Genomic DNA, 15,076 nt, shown 5'->3' on the forward strand with positions numbered 1-15,076 from the left:
TTAGTCCTCCTGAAGTCCACAATCATCTCCTTTGTCTTGTCCTCATTTAGACTCAGGTTGTTATTTTCGCATAGTTTCCCACCTCTCCTCTGTATTGTGACTCATTGTTGTGGCTGATGAGGCCATCTACTGTCATGTCATCTGCAAACTTGATGACTCTGTTGGATTTGGATCTAGCATTGTAGTTGTGAGTCAGAAGCATGAAAAGGAGTGGACTGAGCATACAGGCCTGAGATGCACTAGTATCAGCATGATGGTGCTCAGCGTTCTGATTCCAATCTGGACTGACTGTGGTCTTTCAATTAGGAAGTCCAGAATCCAGATACAGAAAGAGTCACAGTGAGGACAGCTTTTCCACCATCCTCTGGGATATCATTGCATTAAATACCGAGCAAAAGTCAATGCCTATAAAGCATTGTTCTCTAGGTGGGTCAGGAAGGAGTGAAGTGACAAGGCTAAAGCATTGTCAGTGGAACTGTTCCATTTGTCGGTGAATTGAAATAGGTCCAGCATCTCTGTGAGGTCTGCTTTGATGTGTTCCATCACCAGATTCATGAAGCATGGCCTCTTAGTGTCACTGTCTTTGATACCAGGATGATGGTAGCTGCCTTGAAACTTTGCATTGTGAAATGGAAGAATTAAGAAAGGCTGAAACTTATGTAAGAGCACTAGTACAGCTGGGCTGAGTGTTAGTCATTTGCCACAACTTCTCCCATAATTTAAATAGATAGGTCAGTGGGAATGCGTATGAAAGAGACAGAAACTTTGCTCCCATCTGGATTAGTAGCCTGAGGTCTGATATTGGGAGATGAGGCTTAAATCAACCCTAAACATTTGGGCCCCTTTGTGATGGCAGTTAGAAACTATATGTATTTGTCTTCAACATTTTATGTCAAGCTCAAAGCTTAGAGTAGAATCTGCATCATATTTGGCAATTGAAAGGCAGAGGTATACAATCCAGTGATCATTGGGGAATAAGAGGTGGAGAGGGTGAGCACATTTAAGTTCTTGGGAGTCACCATCTTGGAGGATCTTTCCTGGACTGAGCACACTAATGGCATCATGAAGAAAGCACATCAGCACCTCTACTTGCTCAAGAGTTTGTGGAGGTTTGGTATGACACTGAAACCCTGGCAAATTTCTACATTTGTGCAGTCAAAAGTGTGCTGATTGGCTGCATCATGGTCTGCCATGGGGATCCCAACATTCCTAAGTGTTAAGCCCTGCAAAAGGTAGTGGACACAGCAGGACATCACAGGCAAAACACTCCCCAGTATCAAGAACATCTACAGGGAATGCTGCTATCAGAGCAGGAGAAATCATCAAAGATCCACACCACCCAGCACATGCCCTGTTCTCACTGCTGCCATCGAGTAAAAGGTATAGGTGCCACAGGACTCCCACCACCAGGTGCAGGAACAGCTGCTATCCCTCACCATCAGACACAACAACAAACTCAATCAGGGACTCATTTAAGGACTATAGGTTGTGCACTTTATTGATTTTTTAATAATTCTCTGCATTGCATTCATTATCTGTGTGTGATGGCAATGAATCTGAAATCTGAATCTGAATTGTAGCTCCTCACAATCGAGCAGAAAGCATTTCTTTAAATTTTCAAGCTGTTGTTCAGGAGCACCCACAAAAACTTTGACAGACAAAGTAAGATGGTTAACTAGTTGGTTCATTGTTATCCTGGCTGTAAGACATTAAAAAAAAATTTGCTGAATTGATACTGGACTACAAAAACTGTTTAAAAGGGAAACTTCTTACTATTGAGAGGAATGAAGATCATGGAAATTCAAATCCAGTTCAAATAGTTAATTTCACTTGGTCCATCTCTGGCAACACAGTCTCCTTTCTTGATCTATTTGTCTCCATCATAGGAGATGAGCTCTTTGCACCTTGTCTCCAACAGGAATTTTATTCCTTTCTACCAGCTTCCCTGTATCCATTACATTTTCTTGCAGAACGATGGTCGTCTGGATCACAATGACCTCCTTTTTCAAAAAGCATTGTTTCCCTTCTACTGCCATCAGTTTAGCTCTCCTCTATTTCCCGTACATCCAGCCTGGTCCCCTTCACATCTAGACCCATCAAGGATAGGATTCCCCTTGTCCTCACCTTCACGCCACCAACCTCTGGATCCCACATATCATCTTCCACAATTTCCACCACCTATAACATGATCCCACCACCAGACACAGACTACTCCTTCCATGACTCCCTTGTCCACTCATCCCTTTCCATCGGTCGTCCCCGTGGTATCTTCTCCCTGTGGTCACCAGAACAGCTCCACACCTCCTCCTTCACTACCATTTGGTGCCCCAAAGAGGCCTTCCACAGGAAGCAACACTTCACTTGTGAATCTGCAGGATCATCTACAAGGTCTAGTGTACCCATTGTGGCCTCCTCTATGTCAGAGGACCAGACACAGACTGGGAGATTGTTTTGTTAAGCATCTTCGCTCTGTCCGATGCAATAGCGGGAACCTCCCGGTGTCTAATCATTTCCACATTGACGTATCTGTCCGTGGCCTCATGCACTGCCAAGTTGAGGCTACCTGCAGGTTGGAGATGCAGCTCCTGTTGTTCCATGTGGGCATTCTGCAACCAGATGGCATTAACATTGACTTCTCCAGTTTCAATTGGGTCCTTCTCTCTCTCTCTCTCTCTCTCTTCTCGCTCTCCCCCCTTTCCCTCCTGTCTCCTTTCCTCCAGCTCCAGAGAGCTATATCCTCCCTTTATCAATTCTTTGCTTTTGTCTCTTATGCTTTTCCACTAATATACACCAATGACCTTTTGCCTGTGGGCTTGTTCTCCTCCATTGCCCCTCCCAACACCATTTAATTCATGCACCTGCCTGTTTTCTGCTCATACCTTGATGAAGCGCTCCAGCCCAAATGCTGCTGAGTTTCTCCAGGACTCTTGTGTCTTGAACTACATTCACAGCTTCAACAGACTTTCTCGTTGAACTCAATTTTCTAATAGCTCTTTGAAATAAAAGAATCATTCCTCAGATTTTCTTACATTGATAGCTATTTTTTGATGAGCTCACACGGTTAAATGATTTTATGTGGTTTATTGGATTGTTTTTCTTGCTTCCAAATTACATCAGCTCCATTCACATAATATTGCTTGCAACAAAAGTTTGCTGTGGCACCATCACCTGATTTAGAACAATAATGAGGAACAGAAATGAGGAAATTGGCTTTTATAAGTGGACCACTAGTTCGTAGACAAAAACTATTATTTTAAAATTTTATGGTAGAATTTTGATTAATGCTTTCAATGTCAATAGTAAAGCTAAATGGCAGATTTGTGTTTTATTTTCTCATATCATTCAATCTAAGGCTGATAAATATTTAAAGGACGATGAATTTTCCATTAGTTAAGGTTAATTTTTCAAATGATGAAATATTTAAATTCAATTTTTGCTGTTGTAAAATAGCAATCTCCTGTCAATTCCCTGTGAAACAGTAATGTCATATTCGTGGTCAGCGATTTATAACCCTTACCTGAGAGAATTCAAATTTTCCTCGAGATTGTGCCTGAGTATACAAATTTTTAAGGCATGCTGAGCCATAGTAACTGTTTAGCAATATTTTTGATCCTAAAAGACTAATTTTAAACACATTTATTGTGATTTTTTTTCTGCTAATATTGTTATGGTAGGGACTATAAATGTATGCTTCATATGTAATGTTTCAATTTCATTTCAGATGTATTGCTTATTTAGCAAGATGAATAATGCTGAAAGATTAAATTAAAAATCACATTTTCTTTCTAGTTACATTGCGAGTATCATTTAACATGATTGGCTGATCATCTGGCTGGCTAATGTCCCAGCTGCTGAATGCCAGAGATTCCCTTGAATTGATACCAAATTACAACATCCATTGGAAAAGGAGAACTTCTCACTTCAGAGACTCTGAGATCATCATGGAGAGATTACAATCAGCAGCTTCTGCAGTCTTTCTGCTTCATATACATTAAACTCTATGACCGTAGCTTAATTGAAACTCAATGTAATCTGTTACAGGAAGCACATTTAAAGAAAATTAAATCAACATAACAAAACAATAAATCTAGGTCATTATTTATTGGACATTTATTTCCCTGATTCATTTAATATCCATTTTTTCCTTCTTGTTAATGATTCCCCTTGAATTTAAAATATCCTTTCATAAAAACATAAGAATTGGGAGCAGGAATCGGTTATCCAATCCATCGAGCCTGCTCTGCCATTCAATGAGATGATGGCTGATCTGATGATAGGTTCATCTCAACCTACCTGCTTTTCCCCTATCACTTAATTCCTCTACTATATAAAAATCTATCTAAACTTGTCTTAAATATATTTACTTAGGTAACTTCCATTGCTTCAATGGGCAGCGAATTCCATAGATTCACCATCCTCTGTGAAAAGCAGTTCCTCCTCATCGCCATCCAAAATCTACTACCCTGAATCTTGAGGCTATGTGCCCTACTGATGAAAACAACTTACCAATCTATATCTTGTCTATGCCTTTCATAATTTTATATGTTTCTATAAGATCCCCTCTCATTCTAAATTCCAGTGAACACTGTGCCAGATGACTCAATCACTCCTCATAGGCTAACCCTCTCATCTCTGGAATCAACCTGGTGAACCGCCTCCAAAGCCATTACCTCTTTCCTCAAGTAAGGAGACCAGAATTGTATGCAGTACTCCAGATGCGCCCTCACCTGCTCCTAAATTCAATCCTTCTACCAATGAAGGCCAACATTCCACTTGCCTTCTTGATAACCTGCTGCACCTGTAAAACAACCTTTTGTGATTCATGCACAGCATTTCCAAGTCCGTCTGTATGGTAACATGTTGCAATGGCTTGCCGTTTAAATAATAATTTGATCTTCCATTTTTCTTTCCAAAGTGTATAACCTCACATTTACAAATCCATCTGCTAGATCCTTGCCCACTCACTTAACCTGTCTATATCTCTCTGCAGATTCTCCATAACCCCTGCACAATTTTCCACTCAATTTCATGTCATCAGCAAACTTAGATATACTACACTCTTTCCTCTATTCCAGATCATTAATGAATATCATGAAAAGTTGCGGGCCCAGCACCAACCCCTACAGTACCTCGCTCACCACCGATTACAACCACTGATTGTAATGCCACAATTCCTATATCTCCACACACTTCTTGGTTAAGCAATCCTCTATTCATGCTAATACATTACCTTCCCCCCCACCAACTCAATGGATCCTTATCTTATATACAAGTCTTCTATGTAGCACCTTATCGAAAGCCTTCTGGAGATCCAGGTAAACAATGTTCATCTCTATCTACCACACTTGTTATATCCTCAAAGAACTCCAGTAAGTTTATCAAGCAGGACCTGCCTTTGCTGTATCCACGCTGTGTCTGCCTGATGGATCCATGTCACTCCAGATGTCTCGCTATTTCTTCTTTAATGATACCTTCAAGCATTTTCCCAATTACAGATGTGAAACAAACCATCCTACAGTTCTCTGACTTTTGCTTACATTCTGTTTTGAATAGTGGCATGACATTTGCCATTTTCCAATCCACCGGGAACTTCAAGTTCTCTAACTATTTGGTGTTGCAAGAGGAACACAATGTTTCAGGCTGATTAAATCAGTCTGTAATCAAATCATTCTATCTGGTGGGTGTGTCATCAATGTCATTAATCCTGGCTGCAGCTAGATCAGTATTCTACTTAACTAATTGAACAGCAATGGCAGATAAGAGCAAGGTCACCACTCCCCTTAGTATTTATGCTTCTGGCACCTTACAATTTTTCATGGATTACAATGACAATGTAGGTGGCCATTTTGCCATCACAAAACCAAGGAATTTTCTGACACTCATTCCATCATATGGTCTCACAGCAACTGGCACTAGATCCATGGTGATTTACTGGTTTTCATCATATTTCTGGCATCCTGATATTTTAGATATTTGTTGGCTGGTGTTAATAACCATGAAGCATCTGCAATCCATAGATTATGTCAAATCCAAGCAATTACATTACTTAAGTGCATAGTTTGTCGGTTGGAGACATTTTGTATTAAATCGCATGATACTTTAATTTTGTGTCAGTTTCTTAATTTATATTGTCTCCTGCTCGGCACTCCTTGGAGATTGAGGATGTTTTGCTTCCGCTCTGATTTTGTGAGACTCATCTGGATGAGTGGCCTAGGATGGTATTCTTCAGAATTTGGAAGACTGAGGAGTGATCTCATTGAAACTTACAAACATCACAGGTCTCCACAGGATAGATGAATGGTTTCCTCTGGTGAAGGAGTCCAGCATCAGAGATCACAGTCATCAGAGTGGATGGACTTTTGGGGCTGAGATGAGTAGAAATGTCTTCACTCAGAAGATGGGGAACCATTGAAATTCTATATCACTGAGGTTTATGGAAGTTCAGTCAGATTTTACTCAAAACAAATATTGATACATTTTTGGGCATTAAGAGAATTGAGGGATGTGGACATGGTACTTAAATACAGTTTAACTTCAGGTTTATTGTCACAAAATATCTTGTTCAGTGAGAAGCATTCTTCTGTGAACAGGCTAACAGATCATCTCTGACATTAATACAGTGGTGTAAAGAGTGTAGGATTACATTGTAAAGGAAGACCAAGCAAGGATGGCATGATTACACTGTATTCAGGTTCATTCAAGATGACTGTGGGGAAGAAACTGTCTTTAAGCCAGTTGTACATACTTTCACACTCTTAAGCCTTCTTCCCAATAGGAGGAGGGGTAAGAGAGGATATCTGGGATGTGATGGGTGCTACAGTACATTGGCTGGCTTTACATGGAAAGGCAGGAAATTTGAGGTATGTTCTGAGCAAATTTCACTGCCTTCTACAGCTTCTTCCGATCTTGGGCAGAGCAGCTCCCATCCCATCTGTAATGCTTGCAGCAAGTATATTTTTTCTGGTGCATCTGTAGAAGTTATTGAAGGATATGCTGAACTTCCTGTCTTCTAAAACAAAATAAGAAGTGTCAGTACACTTGAATGCCATGTCAATGTTATTGTCCTAAGTCAGTTCATTGGAGATATTTATCCCTAAAAACTTGAACTGTCTACTCTTTAGATTAAGTAGACTCTGTCCCCACTCCTGAATTCAGTGATTATCACCTTCATCTTACTGATGTTGAGTTATTTTGGCACCATTCTACTAAATGTTCAGTCTCTTTCCTTTTCTCATCAATATTTGGTATCCGAACTTCTACTGTGGGGTTGGCATCAAATTTGAAATTAGAGTTGGAATGATATTTAGTTGTGGTTGTAGATGGAGTATAGTAGGGTGTGCTGATATTGAGTGTTATCATGGAGGAGATGTGGTTAGATAAACTGAGTGTCTGTGAATTTGCTTCCTGTGCTCCCTCACCCTCTGCAGCCGCACAGACTCCTTTTTGATCCATCAGCAGCCCGAGCTCTAGATCCAAACCTCTGACATTATCGAGAGGCCTGCAGCCCCCAAGACCCTTCGGGAGCCCTTCTTGCCTTCAGGACCCTCTCTGATCCCAACTCCGATACCTGGTTCCCATGAGCCAGTCTCCATCAACCCGCAGCCTTTGCAGGTCCACCATACATGTCGCCCACAGCCTGTAAGGGTCCTGTAATCACAGTGCCCCTTGCTGGTCCACTGCTGTAGTCACTATTATGTAGGGTCTTTTCTTCCCCCTTCTCAACAGAGAGGTGTTCTCCCATTTCTGGTGCCCTGTGCCAGTCCGATGCTCCATGGAATCTGCAATACCTCGATGGCAACACCCGACCATGTCAGATATTTGGGTCTGGAACTCAGGTGCTGATGAATTGAACAGGAGTCTGTTTGAATGCAAAGGCTGTCGCAACACTGAAGATGAATCCATGGACACTCAGTGTCTCTGATGGGTCTCTCTACTGCATGTTACATTTTTAATGTATTACTATGTGTATAAAACCTTGATACTCATCTTCATTGATGGTGATCTATTAATCAAAATGTCATGGATCCAGTTCCCGGAGAGGAGTGCGGGTTGGGGGGGGGGGGGGGGGAACACTGAGGGCTAAATTCCCAAGTTTGAGAATAGGTTTGCAGGAAACTATGTATTGAAGACAGAGCTGTAATCTATGAACCATAATCTAATATAGGTGTCCTTGGCAGCCAAGTACTCTAGAGCCAAGTGGAGGGTTTAGGAGATAGCAATGGATGTGGATCTGTTTGGCAAATTGAAGTGAGTGAAGGTTGGCTGGTAGGCAAGAGTTTATGCCAGTCTCTCAAAGTACTCTGTGATGATGCACATCAAAATCTCTGGTCACAAGTTATTTAGGCTCATTCTTGTACCTTTTTTCAGCAGGGGTATGAAGCTAGTGGGGACTAGGGCCTGTTGAAGGCAGAGATTAAAGATACCTGTGAATGCATCCACCAGATGATCAGTGCAGCCTCTCACAAAACATCCCATCCTCCATTTGGGCCAATCAATAGAAGATCAATTATGATCGTGAAGTATGTCAGTGCAAATTTGAATGGTCATGTAGAATGTTGTTGCTCTTAATTTCTATGTTCCTATGTTCAACTAAAAATGGTTATTAGATATTCAGCACAAAATATTTGTTACTTTGTATGTACTATAATGCCCGAAATGTAGATATGGCTCAATTACTGCAACTAAGATCATCTTGTTTTTTTTAAATTTTATTTATACATTTAGAACCACACAAATAAAGCACATAATTAAAAAAAATTCAAATCAATGCAAATACATGTGGCATATAAAAATAAAAAGATATAAAATCTCCCCCCTTCTATCCCCTACAGAGAAAAAAGAAAAAGAAAGTGAAAAAGGGTCAAGAGGGGAGCCTCTTACTTCATAGCTTCTTATAGTATACCAAGACCTTAAGGAGAAAGGAAAGGCCTAAGCCTCAGTTAAATATTCCACCCATATTTTGTAAATAAGAGCTCCATATCTTCCAAAATATATAACATTTATCTCTTAAATTGTAAGTAATTTTCTCAAGTGGTATACAACTCCAGACTTCAGTATGCCATCTTTCTATACCCAGATCTGTGTCAGCCTTCCAAGTTATGGCAATACATTTTCTTGTTATTGCTAAAGTAATTTGAACAAACTTGATACATATTCATTTTCAACTTTGGTTCAAAGTTCTTAATATCACTCAATAAATATAACATTGGATCCTGTGGGAATTTAATCCCCAATATTTGTTGATAATGTTTCCATATATTGTTTTGATCATTCACAACTTAAATTTTACAATGTTTTACGACCTAAATGTTGATACAAGATTTGGCATTGAATAAATATCCTGACTTCATAATTTTTTTCCCAAATTGAAGAACTTGGGCATATTCTGCCATTAATGTTGGGCACCAGACATATCTTTCTCTTCACTTACTGTGTTCTTATTGTCCAGTGGATCAAGGGTACTCTTCAAATTTCTCTCTGTGTTGTAGTCACAAATTATTGTGCTGCTCCATTCATCCTACTATACCCTGAAGGGTAATGTTCAAATCACATTTTGAAATGATTTCTTCATGTGTTAAATTAGGATATATTCTTCTTTAGCATAATCTTTGTCAAGTGCAGGTTATCTTTTGAAATAGTTCACAGGATTAAAATTAAGCTTTGACATTAAGCTATCATAGGTTATATATTCCCAGATTTCTTCTTCTTTTTCTTCTTTGGCTTGGCTTCGCGGACGAAGATTTATGGAGGGGGTAAAAAGTCCACGTCAGCTGCAGGCTCGTTTGTGGCTGACCAGTCCGATGCGGGACAGGCAGACACGATTGCAGCGGTTGCAAGGGAAAATTGGTTGGTTGGGGTTGGGTGTTGGGTTTTTCCTCCTTTGCCTTTTGTCAATGAGGTGGGCTCTGCGGTCTTCTCCAAAGGAGGCTGCTGCCCGCCAAACTGTGAGGCGCCAAGATGCACGGTTTGAGGCGTTATCAGCCCACTGGCGGTGGTCAATGTGGCAGGCACCAAGAGATTTCTTTAGGCAGTCCTTGTACCTTTTCTTTGGTGCACCTCTGTCACGGTGGCCAGTGGAGAGCTCGCCATATAATACGATCTTGGGAAGGCGATGGTCCTCCATTCTGGAGACGTGACCCATCCAGCGCAGCTGGATCTTCAGCAGCGTGGACTCGATGCTGTCGACCTCTGCCATCTCGAGTACCTCGACGTTAGGGGTGTGAGCGCTCCAATGGATGTTGAGGATGGAGCGGAGACAACGCTGGTGGAAGCGTTCTAGGAGCCGTAGGTGGTGCCGGTAGAGGACCCATGATTCGGAGCCGAACAGGAGTGTGGGTATGACAACGGCTCTGTATACGCTTATCTTTGTGAGGTTTTTCAGTTGGTTGTTTTTCCAGACTCTTTTGTGTAGTCTTCCAAAGGCGCTATTTGCCTTGGCGAGTCTGTTGTCTATCTCATTGTCGATCCTTGCATCCGGTACCGCACGGATGGCAGTCTCTTCAATCTGAGGCGCCTGCAAGCTCACACCAAGACACAAGAGAAACTTGTCCGTGAACTACTCTTTGCAGATGATGCCGCTTTAGTTGCCCATTCAGAGCCAGCTCTTCAGCGCTTGACGTCCTGCTTTGCGGAAACTGCCAAAATGTTTGGCCTGGAAGTCAGCCTGAAGAAAACTGAGATCCTCCATCAGCCAGCTCCCCACCATGACTACCAGCCCCCCCACATCTCCATCGGGCACACAAAACTCAAAACGGTCAACCAGTTTACCTATCTCGGCTGCACCATTTCCCAGATTTAGTTTTTGCCTTAAATGTTCTATCTGCATATAGAACCGGGAATTCAGTTTATCACAAGGACTTGCTGGAACATTTCATAGATGTGAAAACAATTTTCTTTTAGAAGTGATAGAGGGTGTAGTTCAATACTGATAATGCTTGACCAGGGAATTAGGATTTTTATTGTCAGAATCATAGGCACATTATCTGTGATCATACGGCACTGAGGGAGATAAGGGTTAGTTTATGTCACAATAAAATTTCTGTTCCTCTATCTATTATCCTTTTTATTATTATCCCACTACCTCTTACTACTGAAATTTTAACCTTAAATAACAAATAGGGATTATTTACAAGTGATATTCAACTCTGGATTAAATATTCTCACTGGCGTTATCATACTGGTGAATGATATTGTAATGGAGGATTTAGACCAGTTTATGCAAGAATGTATGCATGTGAATCAGATGACATAATCTAATTTACACCATGGAGCCCAGAGATGCATGTGAATCAGATTAATCTTCCTGCTTGATTGGTTTGTTGGTTGCAGACTGTCCTGTCAGGTGAGACCTTGAAGAGAAGTAAACCATTTATTCAGGGTGATGGGCTCTGATTAAGGAATTTTTGGGTAATATAAGCCATGGTCCCGCTGCTGACGTTTCAGACTCTCTGAGGGGTGGAAATGTCTCTCAGCAAGAAGAAGAACTTCTAGAGTCCAACAAAGGTCCTGGTCAGGGAAGGTGGAGAAGCTGTTACCGGCGCCCCAACAACCTACTACATGTGTGCGGTCGTTGCCTCGCTTCGGCAGTTGGGAGCAGTCCAGGCATTGATAAGTATAATTGGGAAGGGCTTGCATATTGTAGTTTGAAATCAGCTTTAGATTTAGTAATAAAGATTTGTATAAACTGAAGTGCTCTCGGCGTGTGTCTGTTTTCTTTCGGTAGCTCAAACACTGTGACCAATCTAAAATGAACAAAGTGAGAGGTACAAGTTTACCAGGACAGATATGCATGCTATATATATATTAAACAAGAAGGTTTTATATAATGCATCATGGATAAAGAATAAATAGAAAATATTTTATATCTAACTACTCTGGTTTATTACTGTACATTTTGCACGTTTCTCAAATGTTATGAAACAGGATCACTTTAACTTTTGAGATGTTGTCCAATAGCCAGAAAAACCTGAACTCCTGGAACAACAATAATGCAGACAGCTGGCACACAACTTACATCATTTCCTGCTATCTGCTGATGTGAAGTGGGATGGTATCAGGTGAAACAGGTTGTGATTCCAAACACCTTGAGCATAAAAATTGCAGCAAGGAAACATTGCTCACAAATAACATGCAAAATATAGCCTTTTCCACAGTAGATGCTTTCACCTGGCTGCAGGAAGAAAACTACCCTTTATAATCTTGTGAGGATCTCTTTGCACATGAGAGTACAGGACACCATATAGAATACAGTGGGAGAGTTCCAAAAGTGGGACTTTCAGAAATTTCCATGAGCAGTTTTCATCCATCTTACACCGAGGATAACAATTTCAAAGAAAACTGGAGTCACATGAGATGCTGAAATCTCCCAGGGCTTCAGATGACTTCACAATTCTGGCTTAAGCCTGGCATAAAAAAAGACTCCTTCAATTCCTGTTCAGTGCCTTGCCTCAAAGCCCCAAATCACATTAAAATTGTGAAATAATATGAAGCATCAGACTTCAGTTTGAAATTGAGATTCATTTAAGTTGGATGCGAAGGCTGAATAATTTCTCAACTACGACCTGATGTTTATTTGTCTATCTGCTTAGTTATCAAATGGGATCATATTTGAGATGGTTTGGTGTTGTTTGGGCATGTTGGTTTACAATATATTTTTTTAAGCCATGACCTTACAATGCAGTCCAAAAGTGCACAGTTGTTTTGTAACATTTTCATAAAATCAAATAAGTAAAATATAACTCAATATGAGATGCACAGTTCTTTGTAAATGAGAGTAAAATTAATTATGGTGAATTGGTGCTTTCCACCATAGGCAACAAACCAAGACCTGGGTTCCCAGTTAATTAGAATCCTGGTTCTGTATTATGTCTCTTGTTGCAGGCAATGGTGAATGTAAAGGAGGGGAATGTCAGTGCTACTCGAGCTGGCATGGTGAAAGCTGTAACTGTTCTTCATCCCTGATGCCCTGTAGGACAGACCAGGGTCAGATCTGCAGTGGAAGAGGGGCATGTATCTGCGGCACCTGTCGTTGCACTGAGTCCAGAGCCTCCGGCCCTTTGTGTGAGGTTTGTCCCACGTGTGAAAATTCCTGTGAAAATAGCCGGTATGCTTGTGAAATTCTCATATATTCATTATTTCAATTTTGATCTAATATGTACTGAAAATAATTTATACTACGTACTTTGGCTGATGACTAACTTACTTTCCTTATCAGCTCAGGCAGCCAAAAGAAATCTGTTCTGAGGTAAATTTACATTACGTACTTTGGCTGATGACTAACTTACTTTCCTTATCAGCGCAGGCAGCCAAAAGAAATCTGTTCTGAGGTAAATTTACATTATTGCGTATTTTGGCTGATGACTAACTTACTTTCCTTATCAGCTCAGGCAGCCAAAAGAAATCTGTTCTGAGGTAAATTTACATCGACAATGACCATACCACACAAGCAAAAGTAACCATAGGAAGAACTACTTGTCATTGAACTCTCAAATGTTTAAAATAATTTTAACTTTGTTTACAATTTAGTTTTCACATCATTTACAGGGTAATAAATAACTGCCACATTGTGTGATCTTGAGGATCACAAAACAGAGGAGACAACATGGAGATACTATTCCCTATGTTGTAAGCAGGTCTACCTCCATTCAGGGTTGAGTGCTGCCATGGACTTCCTCTAAATTTCTCCTAGTCCCTTGCTGTAACTTCTAAAATGGATGCTGTTTTATTATTGCAACTGTCATTCACCATATCCACAGCATTGCTCCCAGAATTATAGAAAACATTCTTTCCTATTCACGGGTTCAGTCTTCCTTTTCACCATCCTGTCCATCAATAATTAATAGGCTTTTTCCTCCTCCTTTCATCCTCTGAACCATGGCCAATCTTTCTCGCTAACATCACAATTCCCTGAACATTCTGCTTAAGATACCTCTGAAACCAACCCACATTCCTCAGCCTCTCTCCTTGATCAGCACCAAAAGCACTCTTACCCCATTTCTTGCCCCAATAATTGATGTGATCTTTCAGTACCCCATTGCCCTCATGTAAAATGTTAGAAATGCTGTGGTCATCATCTTTAGTCCTTACCACTTACACCCTATCTCGAACAAACTCAAATTGCCTTAAGAGCCTTGAGTGTCTCAATTTATCACTATTTTAATAATATATTTTTCCAGTAATGAGTTTATGTACAAATCATGCAAAAAATGAATTTTACTTTGTTTGATTATAGCAGCAACAATTAGTTATTAGATCAGGCAGTTCTGTGTATGATTCACCCGAGTGCAGTGGTTTTTGACAAGCACCTAATGATATCATAGGTCACACAATTTCCTTCGCTGCCAACGAAAATCAGAATCTTTGGGGATAAACCAATGACCTTACTGTTAATTCACAGAAAAATGTGGGTTGTAATCATACACAGGGTTGAAGAATACATCTCCTGGCTGCAGTTTTCAAACTCTGAAAAATAAATAGCATAACTAATGTTAAATATCAATGCTGAGCTGCCAGCTGTGATCAATGGCCCCTTGATCAATCTGTGCTGCGCACTGGTTTGGGGCCCACTTGGGCCCAGAAATTGAGCAGGCCCATTCCAAGTGAATGGGGATAGCCCATGTTCACCACCTTCCTCAAACCATGCATTTTACCTTGCAGGCCTTCTTGCAGCAAATCTGTACCTACCATGTTGAAGTATTATTGCTGCGCTGACTGCCTTCCTGGTGGTCAGCACAGCAATAATACAGCAGCTGCAAGTTCTGCCCACAACTCCATATTGCAACTGTGTTGATTCCAAAGCATGAAACTCTGTGCAAATCCCCAGAGCAGTCCAAAAGTTCACCATTGCTTCATTTCCCTTGATGACATTGCTCAATAGGAAAAAAAAGCCAAATTTTATTCTGCAAATTTCAACTGATGCATTTCCACAGCTTCAAGGAAGGCAGTTCCAAGTTTCCATTTGTGTTTCATTCTGAAATACTACCACTGCAGCAAGAGTGAATCAGATTCAGTGCTAAACAATTTCAGATAAGGGCCACAATGCAGATTTTAAAAGCCATTTTTTAAGATTCAAGAGGTT

General features: G+C 40.6%; 1 protein-coding gene and 1 long non-coding RNA gene across 13 annotated transcripts in view; one reads left to right on the top strand and one right to left on the bottom strand.

Moving 5' to 3' along the window:
• The window catches only part of LOC138751510 (uncharacterized), a 78,620-nt gene extending 73,058 nt beyond the window's left edge, over positions 1-5,562 (bottom strand). Inside the window, exon 1 of one of the 2 annotated variants that reach the window (XR_011350008.1) lies at positions 5,390-5,562. This is a non-coding gene — a long non-coding RNA (uncharacterized lncRNA). The remainder of the gene's footprint in view (positions 1-5,389) is intronic. The other variant, XR_011350007.1, reaches the window with a different exon arrangement.
• The window catches only part of itgb8 (integrin, beta 8), a 145,042-nt gene that overhangs the window by 72,220 nt on the left and 57,746 nt on the right, over positions 1-15,076 (top strand). For 6 of the 11 annotated variants that reach the window (XM_069913839.1, XM_069913840.1, XM_069913836.1 and 3 more), the window contains exon 11: positions 12,880-13,064. In XM_069913839.1, the coding sequence (XP_069769940.1) occupies positions 12,880-13,064 (185 nt within the window). Of the gene's footprint in view, positions 1-12,879; positions 13,103-15,076 lie in introns of all 11 variants that reach the window. The other 5 variants (XM_069913838.1, XM_069913842.1, XM_069913844.1 and 2 more) reach the window with 3 other exon arrangements.

The sequence above is a fragment of the Narcine bancroftii genome, chromosome 1, assembly GCF_036971445.1.
Source record: "Narcine bancroftii isolate sNarBan1 chromosome 1, sNarBan1.hap1, whole genome shotgun sequence".
Classification (NCBI taxonomy): Eukaryota; Metazoa; Chordata; class Chondrichthyes; order Torpediniformes; family Narcinidae; genus Narcine; species Narcine bancroftii.